The sequence below is a fragment of the Amblyomma mixtum genome, chromosome 9, assembly GCF_055824585.1.
Source record: "Amblyomma mixtum isolate Tamu chromosome 9, ASM5582458v1, whole genome shotgun sequence".
Classification (NCBI taxonomy): domain Eukaryota; kingdom Metazoa; phylum Arthropoda; class Arachnida; order Ixodida; family Ixodidae; genus Amblyomma; species Amblyomma mixtum.
In genome coordinates, this window is record NC_143020.1 from 73,228,218 (window position 1) to 73,244,035 (window position 15,818).

The 15,818-nt window shown below is 47.3% G+C and overlaps 3 protein-coding genes across 4 annotated transcripts in view; all 3 read right to left on the reverse strand.

Moving 5' to 3' along the window:
* LOC149329713 (uncharacterized) overlaps positions 1-15,818 on the reverse strand; it is a 190,173-nt gene that overhangs the window by 145,922 nt on the left and 28,433 nt on the right. The gene's annotated exons all lie outside the window — the stretch shown is intronic.
* On the reverse strand, positions 1,084-1,775 carry LOC149329720 (uncharacterized). Its single transcript, XM_089560429.1, has one exon. It carries the CDS (start codon positions 1,703-1,705, stop codon positions 1,088-1,090), a length of 618 nt encoding a protein of 205 aa, XP_089416555.1. The 5' UTR covers positions 1,706-1,775; the 3' UTR covers positions 1,084-1,087.
* Positions 8,382-14,241, reverse strand: LOC149329721 (uncharacterized). Of its 2 annotated transcripts, none has more exons than XM_089560430.1 (2): positions 13,904-14,241; positions 8,382-9,633 (listed from the first exon to the last, which is right to left on the reverse strand). In XM_089560430.1, exons 1-2 carry the CDS (start codon positions 14,186-14,188, stop codon positions 8,539-8,541), a joined length of 1,380 nt encoding a protein of 459 aa, XP_089416556.1. In that variant the 5' UTR covers positions 14,189-14,241; the 3' UTR covers positions 8,382-8,538. The 2 variants fall into 2 exon arrangements, with proteins under 2 accessions (XP_089416556.1, XP_089416557.1); XM_089560431.1 differs by lacking the exon at positions 8,382-9,633 and adding an exon at positions 13,713-13,832.

Sequence of the window (15,818 nt, forward strand, 5' to 3'; positions counted from 1 at the left end):
ACCAAGAGAGCGGGGGAACTTCGTCGTCGTCAGGCGCAGCGTAGTCGGCGCATAACTTCGTCGTCGTCAGGCGCAGCGCAGTGTCGGCGCATGGCGGTAGCGGAACCTGTCACAGTTGGCACACTACAGTTTGAACTTATTTGTCCACATTTTAAGCACAGACCTTCAATGTATTCCCCACTTGCAATGATACGCTTGTCGAATCTTTCATTCCATTTTTCAAAACATTGTTTAAATTCATCTTTTGTGATGCTTGACAGTGCCTCCGTCGTTTTTTTCTTCACCTCAGCAACATCAGCGAAACGCTTTCCATTCACCTGCCTTTTCATTCTAGGAAACAAAGAAAGTAGCACGGGGCAAGGTCTGGAGAGTATGAGGGTTGAGGAACAGGGGTCATGCCATTTTTGGTCCAAAATTGTCGTAGAGACAGGGCTGTGTGAGCAGGGGCATTGCCTTGATGGAAAAACCAGTCACCCGACCGCCACAAATCTGGCCGCTTCCACCGCACACTGTTGCCCAATCTTTTCAAAACATCCAAGTAGAAAGCCTGGCTAACTTTCTGACCCTGCGGAACAAATTCTCAATGGACGACTCCTCTCACGTCGAAAAAACCAATCAGCATTGTTTTGAGGTTTGGTTTCACCTGACGAGCTTTCTTGAGGCGAGGTGAATTTGATGTTTTCCATTGGCATGCTTGTTGCTTTGATTCAGGATTCGATTCAGCAACACTTGAGTTTTCCCCATAGCATCGTCCTTGTACGTCTTTCTTAATATTTCGAGAGTTTCCATTCAACTTTTTCCGAGCAAAAATCAGAATTTCACCAGCGCATGCTGTTCACGAAAATCAGCCATTGCAAAAACGACATTCACACAAAACAGTCGTCACTCTAAAACTCTGCCTAAACTAGTCTGACCTCCTTCAACGACGGCACTCGGCTTACTGACTCTGGAATGTTCGTTGTATGCGCTACTAGTGGCGAAACGCGGTACCACAGAAGCTTTGGCGACCAAAAAATTCAGTCCGGTTTCTTTTGGGTACCCCCCGCGTAAATGAATCCTGCAGAACCAGCACTTATTAAATGTTCCATCACTCGTTGTCTTTCAGAAGGGGAGGCTGAAAGTTCGTCAGAATGGCACACACTGTCCACATTTGGTTCACCAAAGGCACCAGGGAGATAGGAACAAGGCGGTCGAATATGTGGTAGCCTTTGATTCTCTTTATCTTCCTCTCCACATGTATCCTGATGGAAGCAATCTCCTGTGTCTCTTTCACTTCATTCGCAGTGAACTGTCCTCTCATTAAGAATGGAGGAATGTTCAGTTGCACTTTCTTTTTTTTCAAGACCTCTTCTATCTTGAAGCCTTTGTCAGCCATGACTGAGTCTGCTGTTTCAAAGGGAAGTTCCAGGAATCCACTCTTGATGACGCAGTCTTTATCCGACGTGCAGCCCGTAAAAAGTTCGGACACAAATGTCAGTGCTCCACTAGGTGCAATTCCTATTAGTCCCTTAAGTGTGTGTGTCGACTTATAGAAAGAATAAACCTGTGACTGTGTAACAAAAGATGTAGGTACTTCATATCTTATTTCAGTGGCATCTAAAATAACGCGCGTTGAAGGGTATTTTTCTTTGAATGCAGGTGGCATGGTCGCATCTACAGCTGGTCGTGACAACCAAAGAGAAAGCTCTGTAAGCTGTAAATACATGTAATCTATCCATGTGGAAAAGATCCTTGAAACTGTGCTCTCTGAAATGTGGAACAAATGGGCAAGGTGCCGGTGAAAAAGACCCACCCTAAGCTTCACTAGCACAAGGAAAAGCTGATTCTCTATGCTTATTTTGTGTCGTCGTCCAGTGTTTGCTGCGGTTCTGAGACCAGTACTGGTACTATCACTGCGCGAGATGTTCTCACCAGTTTCACCTACATCTAGGAACTCCAAGAGGGTAACAAAACGGGAATAGTTAGGAAGACCGGTATAAAACTGCATTTCCTCTGTGCTATCTTTAAATCTTTCGACATCAAATGCAAGAGTTCCTTCCGCTTTCTCTACATTTTTTTGTGCCTGGATTAGCTCACTACGGAGCAAATTTAGTTCACTGTCTTTGGATTTTAGCTGTAGCTTTAAATACTCTAATTCTTTCTTGCTTTCCAGTTCTTTTGCCTTGCTGACAGCTAGTTGTTGTTCTAACTGTGCAATAGCTTCTCCGCAAGAGCAAACAGTGTTTGTGTGTACATTCGAAGGGAATTTTTGCTGGACGCCTTCATTTTCAGTACTTGAGACCTGTCTGCCTTCTGTATTTCTTGGGCTATTGATAATTTTGGCACAGTTTTCATCTCCTGGCCTGTCATCATTGGCTGCCTGCTTGCTATGCTCGGAAGCAGGGATATCTTCATCCGTTAGGTTCCCGTGATCAACATTCAGAGGCATATGCTGTACTGTCTGAGGTGATGTGTCCATCGCACATCGTTTCCTCTTTGATGGTGCCACACTCTGGAAAGGGACCCTTGGAGCTGGTGGCTTCCTTGGAGGCTTGGTATTTTTGAATGGAAACACTGATGGCACAGCAAACTCGTGCAAGTGCCGTTGTCCGTTTGCAACATTTGCAACATAGTCACTCTCGAGAAAATGAAGAGAGCAGACCTTTCTTGCATTCGACACTTTAAAAAGTGCACCTTCGTCACGCCTAATGGCCACGATCCATTTTTGGTATAGGTCTGGTTTCCTCGGAAATCTGTGGTATGAGACCTGAAAATAAAATTCCACATTTACACTGTGCACTGTTGTGACTTGCAGCTGCACGCTGCCCATGCATGTCATTTTAGACAACTGCTATTTTAAGTAAGCCTTCATGCCATCTTGCATATACCCGCCAACGATTTGGCTGCCAGTCAGCTAATGCACTGTACTTTTCAGCATGCTGACATAGGGTACCATATGTCAAGCTTTCCATATCCCTGGCCATAATCCAGCAACGCACTACTACTGCCGAAACCTCTCTTAACCTCTGCCTTAGCAGTCTTGTATCTCTTGCCGAATCATACGAACTGTGCCTTGAAATGCAGTCCTTGTAGACTTCTTGCTACGCTGGTTGACGCTGTTATTTATAAAAAAAAGTTACGATAAATATGAACGAGATTCATCAACTTTCCTCGCACACCTGCCTAGAGTCCTATTTCGGGTAGCTCGCAATCAGCACGTCGCCGTCGTCGGGCTATCTACGCTTGGTGCCAACGAAAAACACGGCGAGGCGCCTGTGGGAGCGGGATAACACATAATTTACGCGCACTGCCCCAGCCGCGGCGCTCCGTTTCGATAGGGCCAGCCGCGGTGGCTCAGCGGCTGGGGCGCTCGGCTACTGAAGCAGAGTACGCGCCCGTATGCTGTGCGATGCCGGCGGACTTTAAAAGGGCCGAAAGTGGGCTGCATCACTAATCTGGTGCTCTCGGCGTCTCTCAACGGTTTACCTCATAGCCTGAGTTGTTTTGGGACGTTAAACTCGAAAAGTCACGCCTTGCACACACGCGCGTACTGAAGGCATGCACACTACGGAAGCGCAATGCAGAAAGCACTTACTTTTCGTCCCAGCTTGTCGAAACCGCCATACTGCGTGCACAGTGGTACGCAGCAGTTAACTGGCATGACTTTAGGTAGTTCAGTGCAGCCAGGCAGTGAAAAATAACCACTGAAGTAAGGCAGCCAGAAGCGGAGAAGCGTCGCGCGGGTGCACGGACGCACGGACGTACCACGGCGAGCACGGAGCACCTTTCCTGCACAATGGCGGCTGCAACGAAGTTCGTGTGCATGCATACAGATGGCGCTGCTCCAAACCGTGTTTTGCAACTCGTCTATTATGGAATTATTGAACTAATGGCCCACTCTTAAGTTGCGTCGCAGAATCTTTCTTTTCAAGTTTTTCCCTCGCTCGCGTCAAGCGGGTAAAACTCCCCCAGAAAAGAAATGCGGAATGGTTTTGTGGATAGCAAAAATATTCATGTCAGAAAAATTCAAGCCTTACGAGGGGAGAGCTGCACATATATTAATTGTTAGAGTGAAATCTTGCAATGCATAAAAAAATTGTGTTCATAAACTCTTTCCCGTTTAAAAATGCCTTTGCCCAGATTTGTTGGCTATGTCAGCAGTACACTACCCCAGCACCACAGCTAATCGGGCCAATAGTGAAAATGTATCGCTACAGACCGGTCCTATAAAGAGCCAGAGTAAAATCATCCTTTCCCAATATTGGGTCAATAAAATGTGCTGCTTGGGTACGCACTGCATCTGCAGCCCTCGAAAGCACTGCACAGTGAGAAGTTATCGCTCACCGTATAAGGCCTTTAAAGGGCATGAATGGTGAATGAGTGGCTCTACCATGAAGTGGCTCTACATGGTTAATCAGTGAGAAAGTTGACGTGGATATTTTTAATCCAGTTGAGATACCGTATAACACACTCAACCTTTCCAACTATAAGGTCTTGGGGGCCTATTATTTGACATGTAACCATCCTATCCTGATGAACATTACGCCGATAAAGGGGCTCCGGATGAATAGCAATAGTTTACTACGCGGTTTATTTGCATTATCCTTCGATACTCTTCTCCGCTGGTTGCGCAACGTGCAGACTCGCTTGACACTCTCTGCGCGGGAAGAGTCAAGGCGCAAGTAAAAAGAAACATCGCAAGCAGCCCCGGTAATCGCGCTGGCAAAGGCAGGCCCTACAAATGTCCGGAGTGAAAACATCTGTTTCCAATATTGAGCCGATCACCTTTGTTGTTCGGGGTAAAAAACCCCAAGCAGCTGTAGTCCTCAACATTCCCGCTTACCTCTCTCCTAAGCAGATCTTCAGCGGAGACGTTCATAATGTTCGCGTCCTCCTCCTCAAAGCGGTTACCGTCCCCAGAGGACACTCGTTCGATCCGTCCAGGCTGCACTGCCCGTAGCAACACTCGCACAGCACGTGCGTGCAGGGCAGCAGAGCGGTCTTCTTTCGCACCAGACCGCAGGCGCTGCATACCCGGTTGGCTGGAAGAGGCTTGAGGAAAGTCAGGGGCCTCCAGTCGAGCTCTGGGGAGAATTCCACCAGCGTGTACTGAGTGCGTGAGGGAGGCATTGTTCGCCACGTATTACGTCTGCGGCACTGGTCGCACGAGGAGCTGCTTTTTCTGCGTCTTAAGAACGAGGTCTTATCTTTTTCTCTGCGGTCGTCCAGGCGACAATCACGACTCTCGTCACAAGCGAAGGAGATGCCCCGAGAGGCCGAGCGTAGAAATATAATGCTGTTCACACCTGATGAGAAGCCGCTACCATTGGATAAAAACTGACCATGAAATTTTCGTGGGTCGATTGTTTACGAGAATCGCCCAAGCCGGAGTTGATTTGTAATAAGGGAGTAATTACTCTGTAACGTCCACACAAACGCAGCCATACGGCTGCAAAGGAAACTTGGGGGATTCCCCTAAACATTTCATGAACACTGTTCTCACTTCGAGTTATTGATCAAGTCGCTCTCCCCCTACCATAAGCTTGCCGTCCGGGTTAGCTCACTTGGTACAGGTACTGCTACGTCGCAATTCCTCATGCCATTAATGTGCATGGCGTTCGCATGGTCCAATACAGATTAAGACCGGATTCATGTCCTTCAGCTCTCGAAAGATGAAGAAGACAAACATTCGCTTCAGCTTCATCGCCTACGAAATAGAACTGCATGTACAGAGGGCAAAACACATGCCTAGAACAACCAAACTGTGTGTTCCGCCGCTCCCAAAGCCGCTGCGCCCAAGAAAGCAAACAATGATAATGAAATTCTAAGAGTTTAAACTGCACGTGTTAACATCCAGACCATTTTTAACCAAATCTTATCGCTAGTTATCGCGTGTTCAGCCCGAAACACGCTCAGAGCGTGTTCTAGACATGCGTTTTGCCCTCTGTACAAGCGAGATAAGAAAGCGGGCATGAAACTGCTGTAGTAGCGATAGCGTGAGGTCTACAAAGGATGTACGAACAGCGCTGCGATTGAAGAAAAAAAGTGGGGAGTTTCCAGGTTTGAGGACGAAATTGACCGCAAGAGGTAAACGACTAAATCACGCAATACTGAAGCAAAGCTTTTTATTAATGCAAAAGCAATTCTAAGCTATGTCGACCGGTCGTGTCACCAAAGCATGTCACCAAAACGTGCCCGCTGCGATTATGACGTTCTCAGAAAAGATAACATCAAATGAATGATTGTGATCAATAGAGGGCGATGTGAGGATAATGTGCCAAAAAATTTCATGTCAATAGGATGATTAGTTAATTAGTTACAGAAAATAATGCAAAAAAAGTTCAAATAGCACGGACGTCGATATAGTGAGTGAACGGGAAAACAGCCGTGGGTGGCAAAATTGTGGAAAAATAGGCAAAGAAGTCAAAGTAAAGTCTGAAGTGGATTGAAATATGTTTGGTGAGTGATAATTAATTGAACAAAAAGTTTAAGTGATATGACTTAGTTAATTGGAAGCAAAAGTCAATGGACGGTTGAATAGGCTGGACGGGTATACAGTAAGTGGGCGGGAAAACAACCCTGGCGCCAAATTTGAAAGCCGAAAATGTGTTTGAGAGGAAAAAATGGTATAATCAGAGTAAATGTGATTAATTAAATTAATAATTAGAGCAATTGGGAATCAGAGGCAAAGAGCGGCGACGAGTTCCGGGGAGGCGCCAATGCTTTCTCATTCCTCTAATGCAAGTAGCCGCAGCGATCTCTAAAGTTTTTGTTTTTTCATTCTTCAAAGCTGCCTGCACGCGGCTTCATTGCTCTGTTTGTGATGCAAGACACGACCAGATTTATTTCGATTGATCGCGCCCGGGCGGAGCCGATTCGACATTGTTCCAGGCTGTTGGGATTGCATTGCTCGCCGTATCTCGAAAATTCGTTGCGGCTTTTAATTGAGCGCAGCTGATAGCGCCAGGAATTCTGTTCGTCGACCGCCGAGCACGCTTGTTGCTACGGCGCCGCCAACTTCTTTGTGTTCTTTGCGGGCGCAGTTCTGCCAAATATACCGATTCTTCCATAAGCCGTTTTAGAGCGGCAGCTCTACTTCTCCCGTGCAAAAACCTCAAGGTCACGTCGTTCCGAAGAATGACCTTCAAACAGCCGAGCGGGGTGTGGCTGTGACGTCATACCACGTGACGCGCCGCGCCTCGGCGTAGCCGCGGCGCACGGAGCCGGCGGTGTTCGCTCTCCTTCGCAGCTGCGTTGAACTTCATTCAACGCTCATCTCAAGTTTTGCTGAACCACTTGACTCGCCGTTCATTATGATAAGATAAAAAATGAGAAACATTCCTCGATGTTCGCAGACAGCCATGGAGGAGTCATGCTCTGGAAGCAGTGCTCCGGCTGTGAATCGCAGACAGCTGATTGAATCGCATGATTCTTTTGATCGAGAACGTCGACGGGGAGCATTGGAGAAGGATAGGGCGAGGAAATTTTGAACCACTGCAAACCGTGCCTGATCATGCTTAATCGAGCTTCTGCTCTCTAAACTAGGTTTAGCCTCGTTGAACCCCAGCCAGTTTTTTACTGTCTTCCTGCTCGCGTGACTGCGTCACCACTGCGTGACAATATTATTGGCTCGGTAAACAAAGAAGGGACAAAGAGATGCCTCGACGACGACGGGTTACTTCCGAGACAACATGGCGATGTACTATTTTAAACGAGGACAACAATTCGAAGTTTCTAAGAATGCTCGGAACTTATAGATCGAGTTCCCGCGGTAAAAAGACGAGTTCAGATTCCTCTTTAGAGCACCTTTAAAGCCCAAGGTACAGAATCTCAAGGGGCACAGTTGGAACTTTGGAAGAGCTGCGCTGACATGGCCCCTAAAGCAATCCTTACATTAAAAAAAAATGAATTATTTCACCTCGAGTTCTTTCGCGCCTCGTCTCTACCTTGTGACCTATTTTGTTTATGGTACTAAAGTTATCCCTGCGTGCATATATAATGACAACATTATGGTAACAAAACGGAAACTTTAAGAGTAATGCATAACGTTTGGCGAGTTTATGATTCATCCTGTTAAACTTGGCGCCAGCATAGAAAATGAAGACACAGAAGAAGCACACAGCAGAACAGCTGGTCAGAAACGTTGCATTTGCTGAAAATAAAAACAGGGTTGGGTGCTACCATCTTAAATGCAGGCAGGTGTAACTTCACTCAGTAAAATAAAAAAAACACTAACAAATGAAAAACAGGCTTTTGCCATTTCAAATAACCCATACTTATTTGTACGCCTTTCGTTTACATCTCTTTGTGGACTAAAATCTGAGCAGAAATGAACAAGTCGTCGTGGCTTAAAATCGAAGTATGTAACGTACAAGAAAATCAGACACAGTAAGTAAGAAGACTTGCAAGATAGGCTTCCACACCAGTTCTGTTTATTAACCGTCTGCCCAATTTCATACTGTGGACCAAATAATTGTCAGGAAAAAAAACGCAGCAGTACAATGGTTTTCGGGCGCAGAAAAACGAAGGAGACGACCTCTTTGTGTGCTGAAGTTTGTTTCAAGACAAAAGCTCCCACTTAACACGAAGCTGATCATTTTCTACGTATCCGTCTTTGATCAGATCACCGAGGTTAAAAGAACCAGGAATGTAACCAATAGAGTTGCTTGATTCCCTTGGCTTTTGATGTCTTTCTTGTCTTCCACACGGCTTGCATTCCAGCACAAGCTCTGCACGTCCCTTGGGATGAATCACACTCATCCGCATTTTATGCTCGAATGGCCATTGAATAAAGTCGTCCATGTCACCCTTGTGCAGAGTGTACCTGGCGTGCAGTGTAGCAGAATCCTCACTCTTTATGAGCAGAACGCCAGGAGACATGCAGTAGCCCCGAAGGTAAAGCTGCTCGCTGTCATACGCAGCCCAGCCTTCCTTTGTCGCAGTGTCATGAAGCGTTTTCACGTCGTTGACAAAAAACACCATACACTGCTCTTCTTGTGGTTCCATGAGTCGAAGCATGACACGGTCGAATCCCTTTTCACTATTCTCGTTCACGTCCGCGTTCAGTTGTGTTACGGGAGCTGCAATCTGTGTCAGTCCGCCCCGTGTTTTGCGCAGACCATCCTTGAGTGTTTGCTGTAAGCTGCTCACGCTTCTAGAAAAAATGCCACTTTTATCGGTGCATGCGGGAAAACTTTCATTAAGTTCCACTTTGGGCGCAACTGTGTCACGTACACTTTTTCTCGGACTATCGGGATTTTGTCTTGTTGAGACCGCCAGATTAGGCCTTAGTGTCTCTTTCAGTGTGTTTATACTGTCGGAAACTTCTCTTAATATTTCCCCATGTGCGCGGATATCGACAGCCATTGGCATCAGATAAGTTGAGAGTTCAACCGCCTGCGTTTCGAAGGCTGCTTGGAGAGAAGTCAAAAACGCTGCCCCATCCAGTTTACCCGGCGGAGCGTGGTTTTCGGATGCAAAGGAAGAGCTGCAACTGGGTGATGCGAGATGCGAGCACACATCTCTGCAAAGAACGGTGGCCGAGCACTTGGGACAACGGACGGAGTGGTGTTCGCATTCCTCCAGGAAATGCTGGGCGATCCCTGAAGCAGGCGTCGCATACTGGCAGCCACTGCCTTCGTTCCAGCACTTGACCTGCAAGGCGGGAATATGCAACACTTGAAGACAAGCCACGACAACATGCCGAGGGGCGGAGTTTTTTTTTATTATTTAGAGAAAGTGCGCCCTTCCGTCGATTTGTGCACTAAGAAGGGTGTCCTAAGAAGGGCGTTTATTTAAAAAAAATGTTTAACCAAACTATGGCCGCTGTGTTTGACTTATTAGAAGAGTGAGTGGAGGGCAGTTTCGCTCTGAAAGCCGCGATGTTTGGTGATGTACCAATGTTCCATTGCCCACTTTTTGTGAGAGCCTTCCCAATTCCACCGCAAGGAATCGTTTGCGTACGGAAGCCGTGGCTAGGCATGTGCACAAGCGACGCATATTACACACGTCCGGTGAGGACTTGCAGTTGCTGGTTGTTGCACCGCGACGAATAGATTTGGAATACGAATAGATGGATACGGATAGAGTCGCCCTTGACCGAATACGGCGCATGGTTACCTTCTTCTCCCGAGACTAAGGGGGAGGGGATGCGAGCACGACAATTTAGTGCGCGTGTTCGCTGGCGCTCGAATGTGGTTAAGATACACAGAACAGGAACGCAGTTGGGGAGAAATGGGGAAGTCGGCGGGTCATCTCGTGCGTCTGGTTGTGACAAAACATCAACATGAATATTATGAGGATCATGAGCATGGCTGATAATCCAGCGCATGCTCACAGAACATAGGTACTTATAAGTGAACTAAATTTCAAGTGGAGTAGCAGGCAAGGGTCACCTTACCGCCGGCCGACCTCTCCATCCATTCCTTTCATTAAATTACTTTTTTCTTCTCTGTCTCCCTCCATTTTAAGTGGGGATGAATGAAAGAGAAGCTATGACACTGTACATCGCTTGACGTTCAAGTTCCAACGGATGCCCGTATCCGCGGTGTTCGCTGCACGAGAGTTAATATCAGGATGGGAGCGGCTGTAACTTAGCGATGACTCCCCGCTGTGGTGTATGTGATGCATCGATATGAAGCATGTACCCCCTTTGCCAAATGTAACCGAGCAACAGGTTCTTGCTTCTCAAACGTATAACGGAGCATTTACAGCAGCCCTAAAGACCGAACGGTGCCATAATGTAAGGACAGGGTCTCACCTTTCTTTACACAGAATCAGGGCTTAAGGGCTGCCATGAGTGCTTCGCTACGTGGCTAAGAAGCGAACCACCTGTGCCGGGTTACTTTTGGCAAAGACTGTACATCTGAGGTAGAGGAGATGGTGACACTGGCTCGACAAGTGTGGATCGATTGTCTGCAGCTCACAGTACGACAAGGGGAAGTGTTCGGAGGAAGTTCGCAAGCTCTGTTTTCCTCACGCTGGTTGGTGAGTTCAGTCAGGGTATTTACCTTTGCGTACTTCTGAAGGACGGCTATGATTGCAAGGCCAGGAAGATAAATTATGACGCGCATAGTCTCGCGGTTAATAGGTTCGAGGGAGTCCCACCGTCAGCGGGTGTGGCGATGAAATTGTACGTGGTGTACTATCCTTGGCTGTCGGATAGAATGCACAAACTAACTAGGGAGCCGTATGAGCAAGTGCGCCAAGAGCGCACAGATATACGGCGGGCAATGCCAAGCATAGCGTCAGCTGATTTACGGAAGGCTGTTAGCCACGGACTGCCGGTCGCAGATTTGTGAAAAAGATCAAGAATCGGAAAAGTATATACATGAGGGATGGGGGATCACCTAACGTAAAATTAAACCGAGGAACTTTGCGCAAAACATTTTTGTTTCCATTGCAGATCAAACACGACTTAGCAGGTGATAGGGTCAGGCCGAGAGGAGGATGCTGAGACGTTAAGACATCCAGTGGTTTGGTTTGGTTTATGGGGTTTAACGTCTCAAAGCGACTAAGGCTATGAGAGACGCCGTAGTGGAGGGCTCCGGAAATTTCGACCACCTGGGGTTCTTTTATGTGCACTGACATCGCACAGTACACGGGCCTCGAATTTCTCCAAAGAAATTCAACCGCCGCGGCCGGGATCGAACCCGCGTCTTTCGGGACAGCAGCCGAGCACCATAGCACCATAGCCAAAGCCATAGTAATCTACGTGGCTTATGTACCCGCTTTGTTCAAGGTTAAAGAATAAGAGTCACATTCTGCTTCTTTTTTTTTCTTTAGTTGAGTTTTGGAAATGCAAGGCTGGATAGCTGCAGTTAGTTTTGGGTTCACAAAAGTGTTTTTATTAGTACTATACACTGAACCTGTTTCGTGTAGCCCGCTTTGTACCACTATGGAGCAACACAAGAATCTTCAACTTCGGGAGCAACATAGGGACGCTGAGTACAGCTGCATACAACTTTTTTTCGAATAAGAAATTGGTTGCAGCGCTCTTTGTAGCTTCGTTGATAATTTTTTCGGCAGCAGATTAACATTTATTCCAGGTATAACAGGATTTAAAAACGTAATGTTTCTCCGCTCCCGTTGACTGAATCTCAGGACGTAGAATAAGAAAATGAGACCGACATCATCAACGAGAAGTTAAGGACACTGTGGCATTGGTTTAAAGATTCGAAATTGAAACAGTATAAAGTTTTTCGCAGGTACCTTTACGAAATAGCCGGGAGAGCGGGAGTGTCGATGCTTGTAATTAAAATTTTAGCCTTTTCTGGAGTATGGAAGTTCCGTTAATTATTAGAGAAAGTGTGCTCTCACACCCAAAAATTCTACACAAAAGCATTTTTTTAACGTGAAAAAGTTCATGAATGCAATTGCTCACGCATAATAAAATTTCACTACAACAAGCAATATATCCGCACATCTCCATTCGGCAGGTTTGTAATTTTTTGCTGTTACCTTTTTTGCCACTGTAAATGACGTTCCCCAATGGTTTTCTATGGCAGTTTTAACTACTCGTCGCGAGCGATTGAAAAGCATTAAAAGAAAAGATTTGCTCCGCATTGGAAGGGTGGACCATAACCTTCAATATTTCCAAAACAGTATCTTACAGTATTCCAATATTCAAAATTTTCCTCTAAGTGGTCGTTAGAGCCAGGCGATGAGTCGAACTAGACCAACTTGTGTCTTTCATGGGACAGCAAACTGTTCGCCTAACTCGTCGTCAACTATGGCTTTGCTCGTTGAATTGGAAACTTTGGCCCGACTAGGCGCTTTCGAGGGTAGATCCTTGGCGTAGCAGCCATAGGCAAGGCAACAGGAGGGATATCGCACGCTATTGTCCAGCGAAAAAGATAACGCCCTGCTTCTGATAGCGCTGGCGACGTTCCTGCGAAGCAAATTCAAGTACAGCCTTTCTGATTTTGAATAGCATCGCGTGACTGTCGACCCTTTCGCATAGAAGTGCCTCATGACGGCGATAAACCGGGAAATCGGTGAAGGTTCGTGTAAGTGTTTGGAATCCTTGTAGCGGGAACGCCGTCTGCTAAGCTGTTCTGTTCCGAAAAACACACGCTCTACAATATTATGTTAAAAAAAAATAGATGCCAAGCAGAGGACGTGCGTGAGTAAAGGCAGTCGCTGCCACGCGCTTTACCTTTTTTGTTGTTAAAGCGTGTGTAAGCGCAAGAAAATTGGTCAAGCTCGTTTTCAATCAATCAATTTCTCTTTCGTATGACTGGAGCATGGGTTCAGGAAATGGAGTGAATATTTAAAAAAGAAATAGTCAAGAAAGGAAACTCACGAGCTCGCCAGAAAGATTAATGCCATGCGATGTGAATTTTGATTTGCCACAGCGCTCTGCGAAGTGGAAACCCAGTCACGGGGCTCTGAATTAAAAATAAAGCAACACAGCTTTCAAGGAAGCTTTTCTGGACATCTTCACATCTTTTCTTTCTTTTTTTGGGAGGGGGAGGGGGGGGGTCGCGCGAAGTCTCGCCGATTGCACCGCTTGTCGCAGTTATAAGGCCCCAACACACCTGGCGTTCGGCGACCACCCGATATGATTAAAAATATGGAAGGCTCTAAAAACTGAAGGGATATTCAAGCTGACACCATAGCGTAATAAGTTAGTATCCAAATGAGCCCCAGGTTGCTCTCCCCGAGCGACCAATTATTAATTTAACTGCCACCTACCCCGGTGGGCAGGTTGTGATGACACCGCAAGGTCGTGTGAGCTAAGTATCCCGCCTGCCTCCTTGGCTGCTCTCTAAGGACCACCTGCAAGAGCCATGCTCGTGATTCCACGCTCGCAATGCCGAAGCCAGGTTTTCTGGGTAACGAGGCCTTCAGCGCTGTCGCGCAAAAAAAAAAAAAAAGTTGACTGTAGCAGTGCAACCACATTTTCTGTTTCCTTTTCGCTTACCTCTCTTCTCAGCAGCTCGTCGGCAGGGCATTCCATCATATGGACGTCCTCCTTCCCATAGGCATTGCCGTCGAGCGGGCACTCGTTCGACCCGTCCTGGCTGCACTGCCCGTAGCAACAGTCGCACAGCACGTGCATGCAGGGCAGCAAGGCGGCTGTCTTGCGCACCAGACCGCAAGTGCTGCATACCCGGTTTGCTGGAATAGGCTTCAGGAAGGTCAGGGGCCTCCAGTCGAGCTCTGGCGAAAACCCCACCAGTGTGTACTGCTGGCTTGAGGGAGGCATCGCTCTTGAAGTGTTTTCGCTGCGACGAGTGCTCCAGGAACTACTTTCGTCCCTTCACAGCGTGCTCTTATCAGTCTCGCAGCGGTTGCCAAGGCCACGATCGCGACTGGACGAGCTGCCTATCGTCCAAAGATTGGCGGACAGTTTACTGAACTGTATCCTAAACGCCGATATAAGCTGTCGTTCACGCTTGTTCATCCGCCGGCGCCAGTCTATGTATAAGCTGATAACGAAGCTTTCAAGAAGCTCAGGCGTCTAAAACGAGTGGCATGAATGCGTAATGGGGTTTTGGTTTTATGGAAGTTAACGTCCCACACTGACTCAAGCTATGAGGGACGCAGGAAGGCTGTGGTTATTTTCGACCACCTGCGGTTCTTTAACGTGGAATACACTAACATCGCACAGTACAGCGACGTCTAGCATTTAGCTACCATGGAAATAAAACCGCCGCGGCTGGGATCGAAAGCGCATCTTTCGGGTCATCAGCCGAGTGCCCTAACCACTGAGCCATCGAGCCGACTCAGCGGCGTAAAGTGACTTGTCAACAACTACTGGTGTTTGACGTTCAAAGGGCGGGGTAAAGGAGAAACTTTACCGGCTATTCGAGTGAAGCAGAACACCTGGCCAGGAGAAGTGTTGTAATCGTTTCCACTTGATTAGTACCCTGGAGCCCTTGGCAGCTAATCTCTCGTCTCTTGCTTTGTGCCTTATGATGCTACCGAACCAAGTAGCTCGCAGGAAACGCCTTTGCGAGAGCCACCATGCGTTGCAAGCTAGGAACAATGGATACCACAAGCGCTACGTCGTAGGTTCTGTGTGCTTGTTTGCATGATTGTTTTAGGTTTGTCAGAACGTTTGGAGCTAGAAAAAAGAAAAAAAACAAAACATCAGGCAGAATAAATCCAAACAATGCAGCAGAAGAGAGAGAGAGCTTAAGCACAAGTAGCAAGTAGGATGTAGTGGCGTATGTCTCGATCACTTCCTGCTAGACGGCCCCGCAAAATATATAGTTTAGTGACAATCCTGTGTGCCTCTTAGAAATGAAATGGTATTTTGATCACTTTTTTCAGTCCTTATGCTGTTCAGTGTTAAAAGCAGGCAGCTAGCGTGGTGACTGAGACGGTGTCGTTGAAGCAGCGACAACCCTTGCTGCATGCAGTGAATATGCGCCGCTATGTCGCCTAATATCGTGGCTTCGCGCAGGTGCATCAGAGGCGGCGGTAGGTGACAGCCGTGATTAACGTACTTCGCGTCGCGAGAAACATGACATCAACAGGTTGCCGCTTAACTCTTACAGGGCTAGCAGGTAACAACCTATCGCGTCTGATAAACACGCTGGCCGTCCGCCCCCAAACAATGCAAAACAATAGCCTTGCGTTGCTCCGGCTTGAATGCGGCGGCTCCGGATGCCAGCAAGCCAACGTTAAACATCCGCTCCCACTGCTCCCATGGCAGTGACGGACGGCCGGGCGTCGGAAGGAAAAACGGTGGCGGAGCAAGCCCGGTGAAGCTCATGGTGGGCGGATCCGGATGGTGCAGCGAGGCTGGGGGTACGTTCACAACATCCTCGTCGCCAATGTGATATTTTCGAAGGTGAAAGTCGGACTACAGCCGTCCCGATGCACACACA

What these genes read in the sequence shown, in the direction of transcription:
- LOC149329720 (XM_089560429.1), bottom strand. Translation starts at nt 1,705, where the DNA reads ATGTATTTACAGCTTACAGAGCTTTCTCTTTGGTTGTCACGACCAGCT.
- LOC149329721 (XM_089560430.1), bottom strand. Translation starts at nt 14,188, where the DNA reads ATGCCTCCCTCAAGCCAGCAGTACACACTGGTGGGGTTTTCGCCAGAG. An exon ending in ACGAGCTGCTGAGAAGAGAG is followed by an intron (nt 9,634 to 13,903) that starts GTAAGCGAAAAG and finishes CCCGCCTTGCAG; the next exon opens with GTCAAGTGCTGGAACGAAGG.